Source organism: Monodelphis domestica, chromosome 2 (genome assembly GCF_027887165.1).
Source record: "Monodelphis domestica isolate mMonDom1 chromosome 2, mMonDom1.pri, whole genome shotgun sequence".
In the NCBI taxonomy this organism is placed as follows: Eukaryota; Metazoa; Chordata; class Mammalia; order Didelphimorphia; family Didelphidae; genus Monodelphis; species Monodelphis domestica.
Genome location: NC_077228.1, coordinates 456412832 through 456433193, shown reverse-complemented (window position 1 = coordinate 456433193; position 20362 = coordinate 456412832). Strand labels below are relative to the sequence as shown.

General features: G+C 36.6%; 1 protein-coding gene across 5 annotated transcripts in view; it reads right to left on the bottom strand.

The window, feature by feature from the left end:
• The window catches only part of FAM120B (family with sequence similarity 120B), a 127456-nt gene extending 107438 nt beyond the window's left edge, over window positions 1-20018 (bottom strand). Inside the window, exons 1-2 of one of the 5 annotated variants that reach the window (XR_008916727.1) lie at window positions 19741-20018; window positions 7284-8318 (exon numbers count right to left, since the gene is read on the bottom strand). Coding sequence is in view for 4 of the 5 variants with exons in the window: in XM_056819067.1 (XP_056675045.1) it covers window positions 7284-8297 (1014 nt within the window). In the remaining variant the exon portion in view is untranslated. Of the gene's footprint in view, window positions 1-7283; window positions 8319-19681 lie in introns of all 5 variants that reach the window. The other 4 variants (XM_056819067.1, XM_007484943.3, XM_003340458.4 and 1 more) reach the window with 4 other exon arrangements.
• Between the last annotated feature and the right edge of the window lie 344 nt (window positions 20019-20362).

The following is a 20362-nucleotide window of genomic DNA, read 5'->3' as shown; positions in this document are numbered from 1 at the left end:
AGGAAGCCTTTCCTGGATCTTCTTACTTCTGGTGCCTTTCTTCTGGTCATTACTTCCAGTTTGTCCTGTATACAGTTGGGCTCCTTCTATTTGTGTGCATGTTGTCTCCCTTCTAAAATTTTGAGCTTGAGGAGAAAGCCAAACTTTGGCCTTTCTTGGTATCCACAGGGTTTAGCATGGTGCCCAGTCAGTCAGTGGTTGAAAAAGTGTTTATTGACTGATTGATCCAGGAAGATGCTTTTCACATCTATTCTCAAATTCAGCTACATCCCATTTTGGTGATGCAGACATTTTAACATAATTATTAAATTATAAAGAGATGGGTGGGAGGTTTTCTTGAGACAAATAAAAGGTATTAGCAAGAATAAATTAATAGTCAGCAAGATTAGGCTGAGGACAGAGTAAAAGCCAAGCACATTAAAAGTGATATAGTTTAACAAGCAATTATATTAAGGACTTACTACAGTGAAAGCCCTAGAGATAGAAAGATATGAACGAATAGAAAGATATGAATGAAATAGCTTCACCCTCAACAAATTATTGTTTCACTGTACAGATAAACAAGGAATGTCTGAGCATGAAGGGCTTTTATAAACTTTTTGGTTCAACCCACTTATTTTACAGATGAGTAAACTGAGACAAAGTGCTATCTGTTTAAGAGCAAAAGCTATTAAGTGGCTTGTCTAAGATTCTATAGCTAATCAGAAGTAGGCCTGGAACCTAGGCCTTGTAGCTCCAAATGTGGTGTTTTCTCCCCATTGCTACCAGGCTCTTAAGGTTCTTTTTATTCCTAGGAGTCTAGGATGAATATAATCCAATGGATCTGCACTCTCATTGCCTTGAATACTTCCCTCCAACAAGGGAGACCTTAACCTATACTTGTCTACCCATACCATTCAATCTTGTTCATATGTTCCACTAAATTTGCAATAGTGGGTCTACCCAACAAGCTATAGCCCCAAGATATCAAGGGATAAGCATATAAAACCACAGGAAAAATGCCGGCATTAAAAAGATAGACTTTTGTTTCAAAGAGAAGTGTTGGGCCATTAAAGGGACTGTAATTTTATAAAGGCAATCAATCTGGCCCAGTCCTCTCTTCCAGTTCAAATTTGGGCCCAAGTCATTGTCTAGTTCCAGTATGTCCAAGATGTATAAATTAATAGAAGAGTTCTATAAGCTTGGCCATCCAAATGTACATTTAATATGGGAAGCAGACATTGTTAATTCACTTGATGCTTCTTTCCTGTGTGGTAAATTAAGCCAAACTATTTTTTAATTTTATTCAACAAGCATTAATTAATGAAAACGAGGTTTACATTCTTCTGGCAACCCAAGAATAACATTCATAGAGACAATAAATCTATAATTAATAAGCATTTATTATAAGCCTACCATGTGTCGGTCACTATGTAGGAAATGGGGATAAAAACACAAAAAATGAAACAACCATTGATGTTTAAAATCTTATAGTCTATGAAAGACTCACCACGAACACCTATGAGCCCATACAAAATAAATAAAAATTAAGTACAAATTGGTGAAGGAGAGCACTAGTGATTGAAAGGATCAGTAAAGGCATGTAGAGAAGGTGGTATTTGAGCTGTATCTTAAAGGGATTAAGATTAGGTAATTTTTAAAATATGTAAAAAACTATAAAAAAACAAAGAAATTTTGCTGGGGATCACTGATAATTTGGCATATCAGGATAGGGTTCTCATAGGAGGTGGTATTTAAGCTTACTTTGAATAATTATGAATCTCCATTAGAAGACCCTAAAGTGTTTCAGGCCTTTCCACACCAGGACATATAAAAGCAGGAACATTTATATGGACTCCAACTAGACTCTGTAGTGGATCTCCTCCATAACAGTGTCAAACAACTATGGGGAATAAACATTCCCTCAATTTATGTCTTGTCTTTTAAGGAATGAGGGATATGTTGTTGGAACACAAACTTTGAGATGGTTTATTCTCCTGAGTAAAAAAATCTTTTTTTTAATCAGTAAACAATAAACAAATGTACTTGTATTTTCCAAATCTTTTGATGTGTGACAGTATTGTGGAATGTCTCTTTTCTTTTCTAATATCCTCACTGAGGATATCCTTGGGGCACATGTAGCTTATTCTCATTTTTTGTGTTGGTAACAAAATGGAATGGTAATGTATTCTTTATTCAGGATCTAAAGGGAAAATTTTATTACCTCTCTACTAAATGGAAAGAGTGTTAGTCTTAGTCAGAAGACTGAAGTCTGAGTTCTAAATTGTGTAACTATGAGAAAACTGCTTACCTTCCCTAAATTTTAGTTTTCTCATTTATAAAGTGAGAAAGCTAGTTTTGGAAAATTTGGAACCACAAAGAAAAGTGACTTAACCCAGTGATGCCACTATTGGAGGAAGTCCTTTAGAAGCATCAGAGTTCAGGAAATATCCTATATATACCAAAAAACAGATAGCAGTACTTCAAAGCACGGAATAGGAATGGATCGGAATATTAGTAAGAAAAAAAACAAATAGAAGGAATTCAGACACTTGGGCAAACTTGTATGAACATTAATGTAGCAAAAGATTTTCCTCAGGACAACTCTGTTAGGTGATAATAACATAATTACTCTATTTTATAGAAGAAGGTGGTAAGGCTCAAAGATACTAATTAATATGTCCAAGGGCATAGTAATTAAGTTTCAAAGCTACTGCCAATATCAGGTTTGTTTACTGATATTAATTCTAGTGCTAGTTGTACTATGCTGTTATATCCACTTCATATTTCACATACTGTAAAAAACCGATTGTAAACAGCAATCCATCATAAAGGCACCCCTGTCGTATTTATGAATTAGTACATCTTTCTCTATCCCCAGTTTTCTTGAATGTCACCAGAAGGTAATCTAAATAATAAGACTACAAACTCTAAATGATTTAAATAGTAATTCTAATGATTTTTTCTTTAGGAAATCATAGAAGGCAGATTTATTTGATGCTATTTATATACCTCCCACAGACATGTGTTGAACTAATATTACAAAATTGTTTTGTTTTGTTTTAATTATGGTATCAATGGGAAAAGTTTTAGAAAAAAAAATAAGTCCCAGTTAAACTGCAATTGAGGTTCTTTATTGAATTACTCTTAATTCACTTGGATAAGCAATTCCAAATTGTTTTAAAACACACAAAAAAGAACTAGATCAAATAAGGAGAGATGGCATCTCTTTAACATATGCCTCAAGAAAAAGTAATATGTAATGGTTTAGTATATCTACCCCCTATAGCAAATCTTCATTCAATTGAAGTCTTCAATTTTTCCCTTTCCTTCACTCCTCATATCCAGTTAGTTGCCAAGTTCTGTCAGTTCTGCTTCCACAGCATCTTTATCATCCTATTCCTTTACCCTTCTCTCCATTCATACAATCACCTTGGTTCAGACACTCATCATTTTTCTCCTTGACCATTGCAGTAAGCTTAGATGGTTTTTCTGCTTCTAGTCTCTCCCGTCTCTAATCTAACATCCATAAAGCTGGAAAATTAATATCCCTAAAGCACAAATCTGAACATATGTTCTGTCATGGGTGCCCACAGTTAAGAAAGACATTAATTAGTCAGAAACTGTCCTAAGAGGGTGACAAGGATGGTGAAGGCCCTTGAGTCCATGTCATATGAGGCTCAGTAGACAGAACTGAGCTTGTTTTTTTTAAGAAAACTTTTTTTTGTGTTTTGTTTTTTGTTAAGAAAACTTAAAGGGTACAAGAAGGCTGCCTCAAGCATAAGGAACAGAACCAGGAGAACATTATACACAGAGACTGATACACTGTAGCACAATCGAATGTAATGGACTTCTCTACTAGCAGCAATGTAATGATCCAGAACTATTCTGAGGGACTTATGAGAAAGAACTCTAACCACATGCAGAGAAAGAACTGTGGGAGCAGAAACACAGAAGAAAAATAGCTGTTTAATCACATGGGTTGATGGGGACATGATTGGGGATGTAGATTCTAAATGATCACCCTAGTACAAATATTAATAATATGGAAATAGGTCTGGATCAATGATACATGTAAAACTCAGTTGAATTGCTCAATGGCTATGGGAGAGTGAGGGAGTAGGGGAGGGAAAGAATATGAGTCATGTAACCATGGAAAAATATTTTAAATTAATTAAATAAAAAAATTTTTTAAATGACAGTCTCATAGCAATTGAAGGACTGTTGTTATTGGGAAGAGACCATTAGATTATACTTTTTTGCCCTTGAGGGCGGGACTAGGGGTAATGGGTCAAAGCTGCCAAGTAGCAAATTAAGGATTGACTTCAGGAAAAACTTCCAAATAATTAGGGCTGTCTGAAAGTGGATGGGGCTGCCTCTGGTGGTACCAAGTTTCTCTACACTGAAGTCCCTTGAGTAGAGGTTGAACATTTGTTAAGTATTTCTTAGTGGAGACTTCTTTTGTGTATGAGGTTTCTTCCATTTCTCAAATTCTGTGATTCTATCACTTCCTTGTTCTAATGGAAGCTCTCTATTAGATCTAGAATAAAACAAATTCTTTTGTCTAGCATACTTTCCACTATTCCACAGTACTTCCTTTAAATCCTCTACATTCTAGCCCTAAAAGCCTATTTGTTCTTCCCTATACACATTCCATCTTCTGCTTCCAAGTTTTTGTATAGACTGCTCTCTTTGCTAGAAATGCTTCCCCTTCTCACCTTCATCTATTGGAATCCCATACTTCAGTGCTCAGTGTCACCTCTACGTGGCCTTTATTGATCACCCTAGTTGTTGAGGTTCACTCTCATCAAAACACACTGTATTTTTTTTTGTTTGCTTATCTTTGCCCATGTTTCTCCCAGAAGAGGGAGGGACGGGGAGTGTTTTCATTCTCGTTTGTATCCCCACTACCAAACTGGTACCTGGCACATAGAACATGCTTAATAAATAAATGCTTGTCAAATGCTTAGGTGACCATGCCTAGTCTGCTAATATTCACAAGTCCCTTATTTATCTTCCTATCTACTTGAAAACTCTCTCTATCCCAATTCTCTGATCTTCTCTCAAAGGAAGAGGTACCTCTCCTTTTTTCTAAAATCTTTTTGCCTTCATGTCTGTCCTTTCCTCCTCTGGCCTCTTACAGATCTTGTTTCCTCTCTTTCCCCCTTTTCTCTCATTTTCAAATTCTCTTTACTAGCTTCTTCCCTTTGCCTACAAACAAGCACATATCTCTCTATCTTAAGTAAAACTTTCACTTGCTATTGCAGCTACCCAGATCTCAATTGTTTATTTCCTTCCTTTCAATGCCAAACATTTTAGATATGTGGTCGGTACCTCAATTCCCTCATATTCTTACATTTCCTATAATCTGTTCTTCAACCCACTATGCTAATGAAACTGCACTCTCAAAGATCTCTCATGATCTCCTAATTGTCAAATCCAATGTTTTTCCTTCCCTAGGCCTTACTTATCACCACATGCAATTCTCTTCATCTGGAAATTTTATAATTCCTTGATGGCATTACATAACATGGTCCTAATTGTTCCTCTACCTTCACAAAAAACCCTTTTATCATTTTCTGTTCATTTCCTGACTTTTAAGTGTGACTATTTTCCAAATTCAGTTCTCTGTTATTCTGCTCTCAATTGTCTCTTTCTTGGAGGTATCATCTACTTTCAGAGGCCTTAAAAATCACCTTTATTCAGATGACTGTCGAATTTTATTTCTAGCCCTAACTGCTTTCTCAACATCCAGTACTTCATGTTCAAATGTTTACTTAAGAGTTCCAATTGGATGTCCTGCTGGCGTTTTAAACCTGACATACTTAACACCAAATAACTTATTCTTTTCAAAATAGCTTCGTGTACCTTCCTTATTTCTTCCATACTTAAGTTTCTCCTTATCTCTTTCTCTTACTGCCTAGTTATCTAATCAGTTACCATTCCCTTCCAATTCTTCATCTATAATGTCCTTTATATTCCAATTTAGGCCCTTATCCTTTCACATCTGAATTACCTGAATTACCACTGTTAATCTATCCCATTCTATCTTCCTACCTCTACTGTTTTCCCTCTCTGAGACACTAAGTGCAACATCACTATCAAGAAACTCCCCTATCAAAGGCCTTCAAGGGTTCCTCATTACCTACAGAATAAATGCCAAACATCCTAGTCAGACTTTCAATACCCCATACATTCTTATCCCAACCTACATTTCCAACCTATCTTTCATAACTCTCCTACAAAAACTCTTCACTGTTCCTCAAACACATCTTGTGCATTTTGGTCTCTACATTTTTCACTCATGCCATACTTTCTGTCTGGAATCCAACTTCTGTCTATTCAAATACCCAACCTAAAAGGTTCATCAAGATTTTTTTGTCTATACTAGCCAAAGATGAAAGCTCCTCTTATGGAAGTACTATTGTGGAAAGGAAATCAGACTAATAGTTGGTGGGGAAAGGGGAAACTGGGAGTGGCAGTTGGGTCTTGTGATGAGCACTTCCTGCCTGCTGGGTTGGGACTTGCTTCCTGGTGTGGGAGGAGAGAGGAGCTTATTCAGCCCAGTCTGGAGTGGCATGCTCTACTTTGTTCAGCCCAAAGACACAGGCTTCTGAAGGTTAGAACTGTTCTTGTTTGCTTTCTGTGTACTGCTAAGATTCTGAATTAGACAAAGAGAGGACTGATATACAGTAGATGGGAGTGGGACAAACCCTCCACCAGTCTCTGGGACCTGGCCTCAGGTCTGAAGCTGAGAAAAAACTCCAATCCCAACTGGTTATTAAACTTTATATTATTTGAATTCGCAGTCAGATAAGTGGACTATCTTTTCTGGTCATAGAGGGAGCTGAACTTCAGTCATTTCAGGACAGTCTTTATCGGACCCCTGTGGCTTCCTCTCAGCAGGGGGCATCTCTCTCCTTTGCCTCACCAAGCGATATTCCCATTCCCCTTCAAATCCTCCATACCTCCATACAAGCCTCACATTATCCTGGTTTTTCCAATTTCCCATTTCCTTTCCCAATAAATATTACACTATTTTCTATACAACTTATTCCTGCAGTATTAAATACTGCCTTGTATTTTTAATGAGCAATTCATACGCACTTGTCTCATCTCTCTAACTAAACTTAAACATTTTGGAAGGCAGAGACCTTACTTTTTTGTGTATCCTCAGTCCACCCCGAACCCCTTATCCTTAAAGGGCCCCAAACATGGCCTTGCACATGGTAGTTATACAACAAATATTTGTACAATGCTATTTTTAACCCAGGTATTAAATTTGGGTGAATGTATCCAAGTACCTGTAAGATCTCTGGGTCTGAACACATGGTTACTTCTTGCTTGTCTGATGTTTCCAAGCTGGATATTTCGAGAAGCCAGGGAGATTGTTGCCCAGGCAGGAGATAGGACAATATGCCCCTACAAAACTGAGTTTTATTTCTTCCCAAAGGTAACATCTCTTGCAGGTCTTTCACCCCTTGCTGTGAGTGGAGAACTCTAGCTATGTAGTCTGCCACGGCTAGGATTGTGTTAGTCCTTTTGTCATTGTTCTGTTTAGCAAAAGGATAGCCAGACAAGCATTTTTGTCGAAAATTTTCCAACATGCCTTCTGGAACTATATCATTGCCCAGGATGCAGGCCAAGAGAGGAAGATCTGTTATATTGAGGCCCAGGCTATGGCAAAGGTTCTCTCTTGAGAACATAACAGTAATAAGCCTGTCAAGGCAGAGCTTATTAACAGAAAAGTAAGGGCATGTATTATAGATGAGATAGTCAGTATCTTCTCCAAGAATTCCCAGGCAGTTATTTTGAAGCCCATAAGAAGCTACTTCATAGTCTGCCTCTCGTAATGAACACATAGTTTCCTGACCCAGGGATTTTAAAGCAAAAATAGTAAATATAGCCAGCCCTGAGGGAATGAAGAACATATTTCTGCTTGGTTGTTGCCTATGGGTCTTGATGAACTGAAAGATTCTAGATATTTCCTTGTTGTCCCTCAGTCTCCGTTTCACCCATTCATGCCTCTTATTCTGCTCTACCACACCATCAAAGAAGAATACCAACTTGATGCCTGCTGTATTAAAAGCTTTAATGAAATCTTGTAAGATAGAAAGGTATTCCAGCCACTGGCCACCACAGACCCAAGATTTGGGTGTATACCAGTGTCTAAGACAGCACATGGCATCAACAACAATTACAGGAGTGCATCCAGGATGGTGAATCTGGTATTTTTCTGCCATTTCTTTCAAATTTACTACTGTACATACACTGGGACAGGCATTTCCCACAAATCCATGTAAACCTCTCACACCCATTGTTGAAATCTTGGTATTAATCTGAAAATAAAAATAAATATGATTAATCATTCATCTTATTAACACAAACAAAAAAGTTATCTTTTAAATCAAATGCACAATAATATTCAAAGTTATTCTTCTGCTGAGAGTTAGCATTACCTGAGATGAAATTATGTACTTGTTAAGCACTTTGGGAGGTTTCAGATAGAAAGTGAAGAATACTATATTAATGGCAAACTCTATATAAATAAAATATAGCTATTAAAGCTCGAAATTACACTAAGATTTTTAAGAGATCCTTTATAATTACTTGGGTTGGAATTCAGGAAGGACAATAGTAATCTTTTAAGGCCCCCATTAAAACTAGTCCTTTAACAAATTCTTAAACTAAGAAGTAAAATAGAAATATATTTTTCAAAAAGTCAATGTCTCAATTCTAGGCATTTTAAATAGAAACAGTGATTTTTTGAAAAATTCACATGTTGGGGCAGCTGGGTAGCTCAGTGGATTGAGAGCCAGGACTAAAGATGGGGGTCTTAGGCTCAAATCTGGCCTCAGACATTTCTGAGCTGTGTGACCCTGTGCAAGTCACTTAACCCCCATTGCCTAGCCCTTACCACTCTTCTACCTTGGAAATGAAACACAGTAGTTATTCTAAGATAGAAAGCAAAGGTTTAAAAAAATAAATTAATAAATAAGTCATATGTTAAAGTGGTTGTCAGAACTGAGTAATAGAAGATCATAGGTCTAAAACTGAAAGAGCCCCAGAGGCCATCTACTCTTCATTTTACAGATGAGGAAACTAAGGCCAAGAGACATTAAATAACTTGCCCAAGATCACAAAGGTAAGTAATCCTTAGAGGTGAGATGTGAGCTCCAGTCCTCTGAATCTAGAGTGGATGTTACTTCCATGTCCCTAATATAACAGCATAAAAGAGAACCTGATTTTTATGGAAAATGGACCCATTGGTATTTTTTTTTATTTTAGAAAAAAAACCCCAAAACTTAAAAATTAGCATTTGAAAAAAATCTGAGCAGGCCATTAAATATATATATATATCTAATCAGATAATAATAGTTCATCCATAATCAGCAAATTACTGTACTACCAACATTTTAAATCTCAATCTAATGACTTATTTGACTGCGGACTAAGTCTCTTTTAGGGACTCTTATCTTATCAAAAAGATGTTTTTTTTAAAAATAACATTTAAGGAACCAAAAATTAAGTCATTTTATAACTGCTAAATTTAGAAAAAACTGTTATGCTATGCTAGTAGTTCTAAGAAGAACAATAAAGAATTAACAAATAAGCCACTCAGTTAAGCAAAAATGCTAACAGGAAGCATTAACTATTATAAATTATTGATATTTACTATCCATGACATATGAGGAAAGATATGAATAAATTACTGTCATTAACAGCATATTAGAAACTTCAGTAATGATGATAATATAGTATACTATATGCAGATATATTTCTTTCAAAACCTGAAAGTATATTGGAATCTCAATATAATAATTATACATAATCTATATTTATAGCTATCTATGTGTACACATACATAAAACTAAATTCCCTATATAGCCAAATCTCGCATAAGATCTTAATTTCATCCAAATATATACCTTCTATAAGAATCTCACATATAAACTGGGTTATTGCATTGAATCCATATAAGTCCTATTTTCTCCTGAGGCTACCTCTAAAAGTAGAACATAGCTGGTGATTTATGTTCACAATACCTCGGCAAAATAAACATAGCATAAGGTGTTATCTGTATTTAAGAAGGGATGCAGGGGCCTGATGGAAGTTACTTGGTGAATTTAGCTAAATAAAAACAAATTAAAAAAAAAAAGATTTGGTTTCTTGAGTCAAATGTACGCTTAAGTCATTAACTTATTTCTAATAAATGGACAAAACGTTACAGTAATTGAATATTCACAAATCTGGGCTCTAACTCTCATTGCTTCCTACCCACTCCAACATGTGGAGTCTCTCTCAAGGAAATGGGATGGCCTCAAACAGAGCATGAAGCCATAGGAATCTGGCCCCTATTATAACTATGGAGCTTATCCTGCTCCCATAGTTACTTGGCAGTGATGCTTAAGATGCAAATGAAGCCAACACAAACACTGTGGAGATAAATTTGGGAGATGGAGCAAAAATAAAACCCTCACTCACTCCCACCTTTTAGAGAAACACTGGCTCTCATTTGGGCTGTAGCTTCTGTCACATTTGGGTTGGCTGCCTTTCTTCACTAATAAAGGGATTTTTGTTTCAAGTATTTTCTACTGAAAACTGCAAGTGACAACACTGAATTTCTGAAAACATTCTCCTCTTTATTTTGCAAGGAGACAGGCTCAGTCTTTTGCTTTGATTTTATTCAAATGTTTTCCTCCTTTCTCAACCCAGTGAAAAAATTCACTGAATGTTTTAATTAAGCAGGTATGAGTTTTTCCTGTCTTTCACACTGCTGATTTCTCACATTTTGAATCACAAATTACAGCCGGAGTGTTACATTACAATGTGCTCTACAATGGCATTTAAAAAGAAAAATTTGGATAGGGAAAGATTGGGAACTTGGGACATTAAAGGGTGCCTTTGGGTATTTCAGCTTCTCCAGAGCTTTAAATATTGGCTCCCTTCATCCTTTAAGTGCAGTTTCCAAACACTAACTTTTGTGTTGTGGGAAATGATATGTTTAAAATGACAGAGAAAAACTCTGTGGCTATTACTACTGCCAAAAAAAGATAGGTTCTCTTTTTTTAAACCTTTCACTACTAAAAGTAAATCACTCAGGCTTTGCTCTTGAATAGGCTAGACATGCTAGTAAATCTGGAATGACATCTACATGTATATATATATATATATATGTATATATATATATATAATATGTATGTATATTCGCACATACATATGTGTATACAAAATTATTGTAGAATTAAACAGGGTTGACACCAAACAAAAAACAGAGTATTTAAATATCATTTCTTCTCTATCTTATCCTATTTTTATGAATAAATACCCCATTGAAAAATTTCTATGGGAGGCAGGATAGTGTATTAGAGAGTCTGTTCCAGAGACAGGAAGCCTTGGTCAAAGTTCCACCGCTGACACCTACTGTAGTGTGTCACAGATACCAGCTCCCTCATTAGACTGTAAGATCCTGGAGGGCAGGAGCTGTTTTTTGCCTCTTTTTAATATCCCCAGTGCTTAGCACAATGCCTGGAACATAGTAGGGGCTTAATAAATGTTTACCAATTGCTTGATATAAGCTGTGTGACCCTGAACAGGTCACTTAAGCTCTTGGTACTATGGACAACTCTTGAACTTTCAGCTGTTACCTTAAACTTAAAGATAAATCACAGATCACATGATTACACTTTTCCAATGAAATCACTTGGCCCGGTTCATTTTTTATGGATAATAATAGTGCCATGAGTAAAAAAGTCTTTTAAGAGACACCTATTAAATTGAACTCTGGGATTCTTTGAGGAAAACCTCCCCTCAAAAAACTAAACTATGATTCATTAGAATCAGAAAATGTTGTTATAAAACCACTTAGATAAGAAGTAACCATGAATAAATCATAGGGTCATAGCATTTTAGAGACAGGATCTAAGATCTCAATCACCATGTTAACCTCATTTCATACATAAAGAAACTGAGGCTTGAAAGTCTAGGTGACTTGAAGAAAGAGCTAATTAAAACAGAACCAAACAAATCAGAAACATGTTTCAATAAGCCAGTCTTCCTGAGTTTCTATATACATTACTTAGTAAAGAAGCTTTTAACAAGAAATACAGATAAATTTCAGGGAGGCCTGGAAATTTTTTTTGGATAACCCTATAGCAATATAATTGGTTTCTTTTATAGTCTTTATGTTTTGTTTTATGCATTTAGAAAATAATATTCTTAGAAAGGGTTCATAGACTTCATTAGCCTATTAAAAGGTCTATGACACAAATTCTCTAATTTATAAGAATGTAAGAAAAATAGTATGGTCAATATGAGTTATTCTAGAAGCTGGCATTAGACACTCACCAAATAAAGAGTGTGAATTGGTGCCTGCAGAGTGACAGGTGTGTGTGTGTATACATACATACATACACACACACACACATATATATGTATGTGCAGTCAATAAAAGTGTAGTGATGTCTTAGAGTTATGTAAAAAATGTATATATATTACACATATCTATCTTCCTTCCTTTGTTCCTTCCTTACAATTCTCCTCATATTGTGGCAAAAATATTTTCATCAAAATGTTTATGTCCCAATTGTTTCATAATTGTGTGTTCCAATTAATTCTGCCAATATCTCAGAAAACAATGGTGACTGTATTCTGTTCACAAAAAAGCTAATTAAATCACTAATTTGAAATTAAAGCTGTATCTATCCCTAAAAAGTGAAACAAAACATCTTCCTCTCTCCCCCAAGACCCTGACTATCAATTATCTCCTGATCTAAGACAGGTTATCCCTCTTCTTATCAAGATCTTTCTTCTACTGACTGGATCCCATTCCTTCCTACATTTTCCATGACTTTGCTGGTGCAGTTAGTCTTTTTGTCTCATTTAGCTTTAATCTCTCCTTCTCTACTGGTTCTTTTCCATCAGTTTGCAGGTGTTCCTTATTCCTAAAAGCTCAAAGGTTCAAGTCTTACTATTCCTAAAGAGTCCTTCTTTTGATCCTTCTACGCCTTTGGGTACATCTCTCCTCTACTTTGACACTGCCAAACACATATATTTCTAAGACCTTACATTCACTCTCTCCTCAAACTCTTGCAATGATCTGACTTTCAATCCCATCACTCTACAAAAACTGCTTTATTGAAGATCACCAATGACCTTAATGCCAATGCTGAGGCCTTTTCTCAAACCTGATCATTCTTGACTTCTTTGCAATGCTTGATAATGTTGTCCACTCGTCCTCCTTTTTATTTTAGCCCTTCTTGGCTTTAATGACAACATGTACAACTCTAATTCAATACTCCCCTGCTTTTCTTTTTTAACTGACTCTTTTTTTCTAAGGCCTTAATTGTGGTGTCACCCCATGTTCTATCTGTGTTGGCTCTATTATATTCTTCTGTCCCTACACTTCCTCCCCTCCCTGCCCACCAGCAATCATTCCTACTCCCACAAACTTCAGCTATTACTTCTATTTATGCTCATGATTCCAGATCTCTACCTCAAGTTTTTATCTTTTCCCTGAGCTCTAAACCTATATTTTCCAGTGCTTAATAGAACTAGTTGATACAACAATCATTTATTTTTATTATGTGCCAGGCACTGTAATAAGTATTAAGGTATAAATAAAGATCAAAAGAAAACAACAAACCAAGAAGCATACATTGAAACAAGAGAAGCAACATGTTAAAAACTAGGTATATAACTATATACAAAGTAGATAGTTGGTAATCTTAAAAAAGGATGGCATTAGAAGCTCGTAGGGCTTTAAGCTGAGCTTTGATGAATAGCAGGGAAATGAAGAAGCAGAGGTGAGGGGCAGAAGAGGTGAGGGGAAGAACTTTCTAGACAGGGGAACTAGCCCCTAGAGTATTGTTTTTGAAGAACAGTATTCAGTATCATAGTACTGTATATGGAAGAAACTGGAATGGTCTGGAATGGTAGGAAGAAGCAAAATTACAAAGTACTTCAATGCCAAACAAAAAAACTATAATTGATTCTGGAGATAACAGGGAGCCCCTGGAACTTATTGGGAGTTGGGGGGGGGCAGATCTACACTTTATAAAAATCACTGTAGCAACTCAATGTAAATAGATTGGAGTGGGAAGAGACGCAAGACAGGGAGTAGAGTTAAAGGCTATTATCCAGGTGACAAGTGATGAGGGCATGAACTAGTGTGGAGAAAGGGAGATTTGAAGGGAGTATTATGAAGGCAGAAATAATAAGATTTGGCAATGGATTGGATAGGAGGGGTGAGTGAAAGTGAATTCAGGATTAACAATGATATTGGGATATTAGGTGATTGGGAGATGATGGTGCCTTCAACAGTAACTAGAAATTCTGGAAGGGTAAAAGTTTTGGGGAAAAGATAGCAAGTTATAATTTGGACATACTGAATGACTTTAAGATGCCTAGAGAGGAAACCTAGTTAGGGATGTCCAAAAGGAAGTTGGAAATGTGTGATTGCAGGTTAGGAGACAAGGGTATATTTATAGATATGATAACTGAATCCATGGGAGCTGACCACCAAGTAAAATAGTGTACTGGGACCCAGGACAGGGTCTTGAGGGCTAATAACCATGTTTTGTTTTGTTTTTAAACCTTGCCTTTCATCTTAGAATCAATACTATGTATTGGTTCTAGGGCAAACGAGTGATAAGGGCTAGGCAGTTGGGGTTAAGTGACTTGCCTAGGATCACACAGCTAGGAAGCACCAGAGGCAAGATTTAAACCCAGGACCTCCTGTCTCTAGGCCTTGCTTTCTATCTACTGAGTCATCTAGTTGTTGCCTCCTAACCATGTTTTATGAATGTGACCTGGCTAAAGAAAGAGCAAAGAGACTGAGGAAAGGTTGGTTGGAGAATCAGGAGAGGATATTATAATAAGACAGTATTCAGGAGAAGAAAGTGGTGTCAGATGCTTTAGAGAGGTCAAGGAGGATCAGGACTGAGAAAAGATCATTAAATTCAGGAACTAAAAGATCATTGGTAACTTTGGTAAGGGCAGTTTCAGTTGAATGATGACACTGAAATCCAGATTGCAAAGGATTTTAGAAGAGAGAGTGAGGAGAATGTAACATCAAGTGTAGAAAAAATTTTTAAAGAGCTTAGCTAAGAAGAGAGTGATATAGGATGGTATCTGGTGGGGATGTAGGATCAAATAAGCAGGAGATAAAGGGGAAGATGTTTGAAAGATATGAGATGAAGAGGAAGCTAGAAGATGCTTTTTGGTTAGTTATAAGGCAAAGTCTTCATATGAGTATGTGGTGGGATAAAGAATTGATTATACTGAAAAATACTAACAAATCATCCATATAGAACATGATTTGAATATATCATGTAGGAAGTAGCAGCTTAGCTTCAAGTTTCGGGTTCTTAAGAAGAGATAATGAAGTACATTCCAAGCATGGAGCAAAGGCCCAGAGATGGGAGATGGATGTCCAATCCAATCAACTACTATATTTTCAGCTTCTTAAAGAGAGGGGCCCAAGTCTTATCCATCTTTTTATTTCCCTTAATCTCCAATACTGTGATATATACACACTCTCTCAGATTATAGATTTAGAGCTAGAAGAGTTGGAAGAGAACAGTCCATTCAATCCTCTTATTTTGCTGATGAGAAAACCTAGTAGGGGTGAACTCAAAAAAACATGAATCTAGAATCATTTAGATGAGCAAAGAGTTGTACACATTTCAATAGGCCTGGGGGGCATCACTGAATGACTGCATAACATAGTGAACAATGTTTAAAATAATGATCCCAATTTTTTCAAAATAGGTCAAATTATATTGTGCGTTTTACATATAAAGATGTAGATGACTTGGAACCTAGGACTGAGACCCTAAAGGCAACTCCAAACTCAACTCACATTATTCCAGGATGAGAACTGTCCCTGGTCTTCAAAGTTGAAAGACTCAGAGGGGATGATTTCTGCTAAGACACTTCAGGGGGAATGTGAGGTGGTGAGAGAGAGAAAAAGAGGCAGCAAGTAAAGGAAGAGAGTGATGTAAGATAATTGACTAAAACATAAAATATCTTTTAGAAAGTTTTTAAACTAAAAATGATTAAATTTCTTAAATTTGGTTATCCTTAATAATTCATACACTTAGGGTTCTAGACAACCCAAATTTTACTATATTTACAAAGGCCTTCAAAATAATTTACACAGAACTCCTTTGTAATGCTGGTATTGATGGATCAAATTGACATACCTTTCTACCTCTGAACTTTTTACTTACAGCTTTTCCTCAGCTTGGAATGCCCTTCCCCAATAACTATGCATCAAAAAGACTACTCTGACAAGGTCCAAATCCCACCTTAATAACTATATTGATGCCATTTTTACTATGCATGCTTATGTTTTGGGGAGCAAAGCAATAGTACCTGCATTTGAAATAAAAAAAATCAGTTTGATATCTGGTTCTGCAATTTACTAGCTGTAGAACCTTAGATGGTTACTTAATCTTCTGAGTTTGTTTCCTCATCTGTAAAACTAAGATGGTAATACAGTAGGCCCCCTTATCCTTGGTTACCATATCTGAGGTGTCTACCTATAAGGCACTGCTACTCAGAAGTGCAGATGGAGGTCAGCTGGCAGAGGTCTCTTCTTTTTTTTCTAAACCCTAACCTTCTATCTTAATAACAATTGTAAAATAGAAAAATGGCAAGGGTTAGGCAATCAGGGGTGACTTGCCCAGGGCCACACAGTTAGAAAGTATCTTAGGCCAGATTTGAATCTAGGTACTCATGGCTCTGGCCCTGGCATTCTATCCATGCCAGAGGTCTCTTTTGCTTTAACTTTCACTTTTTCCACCTCCAATTTCACTTTTTTAAAAAAGTGTTTTATTGTTGCTGGGTTTTTGTATGTAGGGTGGGAAACCACAGAGTACCTAGCTGAGCAGAGTGGGGAAAGAGAACATATCTATGGGGGGAGGTCAGCAGGGATTCTTTTACCCCTGCTATTTCAGCTATCCATGGTAGGTCTTGAAATATATCCCCCATGGATACAGAAGCCCTACTGCACATATGCTGTATTCTACCTATTGACAGAATCCAATAAAATAATGTAGTCAAAGTACTTTGTAAAACATAATGCACTGAATAAATATTAGTTTTGATGATAAAGATGACAACCTAAGATATACCGGAATTATAATTTATCTGTATTATAATGAGGTATAATTAAAAATGGGTTCTATTTTGTTCTTTATTACACTTAAAACTCTTCAGAAAAAGCCATAAACTGGTTTTAATTTCCAGCTCTGTCCCAATTAAGGTAGAAAATTTTCATCTGGTCATTTAACCTATTCAGTTTACTTAAAAAAAAAAAAAGATATAATTTGCTTCTTAGACCTGGAGGATTCAAAGGGTTCCTCAGTTATTAAATTCTTTAAAACATACTTATGCATGTTATCAAATGTTTATTCTTAAATAGGTGTTGACAACGGTACATTTTCCTCTCACCATTCACATATCACCCCACAAAACACTGACATATAAAAACAAAATGAAATTCAAGTCATTTTACACTTCTGTTTTTTGTTTTTCTAAAAAAACCAACTGCCAAATTTGAGCAGTCTCATTAAAGACCCATAAAACCCCCCAATAAATACTGAAATGAATTATAGTGACATACAAAAAACATAAGCTCCTTGGGGACAGGGGCTGACTTTTGCTTTTCTTTACAATCCTTCACTACATAGTAGGCACTTAATAAATGTCAATTGACTGCCTTTTTCCATTTGATAAACTATCATTCTTCTAATCTTTACTTGAGGGAGGTAGCAACCCAGTAGTGAAGTAATTCTAGCAAGGTTACTTCAAAAGCAAAGGAGTCCCCTCAGCTCAATGACATTTTCCCTCTGTGCTTACCTCACTGTCTATGATGCTGTCTATAGCTCTATTATGTACCTAATTTTTGCATGTTATCTTGACCATTAGAAAGTGAGCTCTTTGAGAAAGACTGTATTTTGTGGCTGCTGCCTAATAACTAATACTTGCTGACAAAATGAACTTTCTTAACCCAATTGACAGAATACTGCCAAAAGCTGTGAAAATTACTGATTTTGTTTTCAAAGTCAGAAAGCAAAGTTTTCATTAACTATGTGAAGAAAGTCTAAATCACTAATAATCAAAGAAATAACATTAAAGCAACTGGAAGGTTCAACTTCACACCCATAAGATTAGTAAAGATTAGCGAAATTGAAAAAAAAAAGCTAATGTACAAATGTTAGAGGGGTTATAGCAAAACTAGTATTATTAATGTATAGCTTGTGGAGCTATATATTTGTCTAGACATTAAGCAATCTGTAAGTATGTCTCAAAAGTTATTAAACTCTGCATTCCTTTCAACTAGGCAATACCACTCCTAGGTCTGTACCCCCAAAAGAGATAGAAGAATGAGGAACTTGGGGATGGCTGAACAAATTTTAGTATATAAATATAGTGGAATACAACTGTGCTGTAAAAAAAATGATGAAAGGGATATTTTCAGAGAAATCTGGAAAGACTGGAGTGAACTGATGTATAGTGAACTGAGCAGAATTGGATAGCAATTTATACAGCAACACCAAAAAGAAAACTTTCAAAGATTTAAGAATTGATCAATTTGATGACCAAACACACAATTCCATTAGATCTAAGATGAAACATGCTGCCTACCTCCTGATAGATAAGGCAAAGTGTACTGAGTGAGAAATATTTTTTTTTTTTTTGGACATGGCCAATGTGGGATATTTTGCTTGATTATGTATGTTTTCTATAAGGGTTTTTTTCCCCCCAATGGGGAAAGAAAATAGAACTGTCTTCACTGGAAAAAAATTAAATCAAATAAAGAACAGGATTCCAATTTAGATGCCCTGCTACAAAGATATGTATGAATATAATAGTATGATCTCCTCAAAGTTATTCCCCACTCTTGTTAGTTACTCTTTGGGTACTGAAAAAAAGTTCTATAATAACAGGGTTCTACAATATAGAAAATTGTATAATTATAATTTTGGTATACCTCCGATCATCATAACTTTTATATACTGCATTATGGTTTACAAAGTACTTTGCCTACATTGTCATCTTTGAGTCTTATAATAACACTTAAAAATTGGTGGTATACAAATAACTTAATGAACTAGTAACATAGACAACTGAGAGGTACTCTGGATAGGATATGTGGCAGCATCAGTGATGATCCAAGGGCACCATAACGGGAGGGAGAGCAAAGTTCTGAGGACATAGGAGTACAGTTATGGAAAAAAGGAGGTTAAAAAAAAAAGGAGTGATGGGGACTATAGATTTCCAGGTAAAAGCCCTGGATTATGTTAAGCTCTACTACTGACTGCGATTCACTTCGCCTCCCTTATGGGCTTCAATTTTCGAATAATTTCAAAGGTCCCTTCCAGTACTAAACTCCACAGTCCTAGGAAAACGGGAAGGCCACAGGACACAGCGGGAGGTCGGGTCAAGGTCTAAAATGCAGAGGCAAGATAGTTCACGTCCGAGATAGAGGAGTCAAAGTGCACACAATCTGGGAAAGATGGGAGGGAACTGTTAAGAGAGAATAGTGATGATTGCGGAAATTGACAGAACTAGCACAAGACAAATTAGGAAGTTGACACAGACATGGGGGAGTAGGCAGAGAGAAACACAAGCACGGAACTCCTACACACCCAAAACACAGAAACGGAGCCGCCCCATGGAGGTCTGGCCCTACCTAACAACAGCACCAGGGTCCAGTCTGCGACTCACACCTTCCTCTCCCTCCCTACTTACCTCCTGGCAGGTTCTGCCTCCACTTCCACTTCCGTTTCCGCTCCGGCAAGCCCTCCTTCCCCCGCGCCGGGAGAGAGAATGCGCAGGCGCAGCGAGCTCTCGATTGCCTTGGTAACAGGTCGCTCCTTCTGGAAGAAAAAGGGCTGACGAGTTTATGGGCTCAGCGTCTGCCCTTTTTATCTCGCGCACGCGTGTGTGTTGTGGGTTAGTTGGTATTCATTTTGACCCCGTCTATGCCAAGTTTTGATAAAACGGAAAAGCAGAACCTTCCGATATTATGGAAGAGTTGTTGGCCGGGGTGAAGCCTCCATGCGAGACCGAATTCAAGGACTTCTTCCTGTTGGTTATTCAGTTGGTCAGTCACTCAGAGGCTTACTAAGAACCAGACCTTCTGCCAAGCTCTGGGGATTTTAATAAAGGCCCAAAAGTTTGCTTCTAACTTCAAGGAGATCGCATTCTAATGGGAGAGAAAACATGCAAAAACAAAACCAAAACAAAACAAAAAACCTTCTTTACAAAGAGTTATATATAGGGCAAATTGGAAGTAATCTCATAGAAAGGTACTAGTGTTGGGAGCAACATGGAAAGGCTTCTCCCAGAACATTGAATGTTCTTTTCTGAA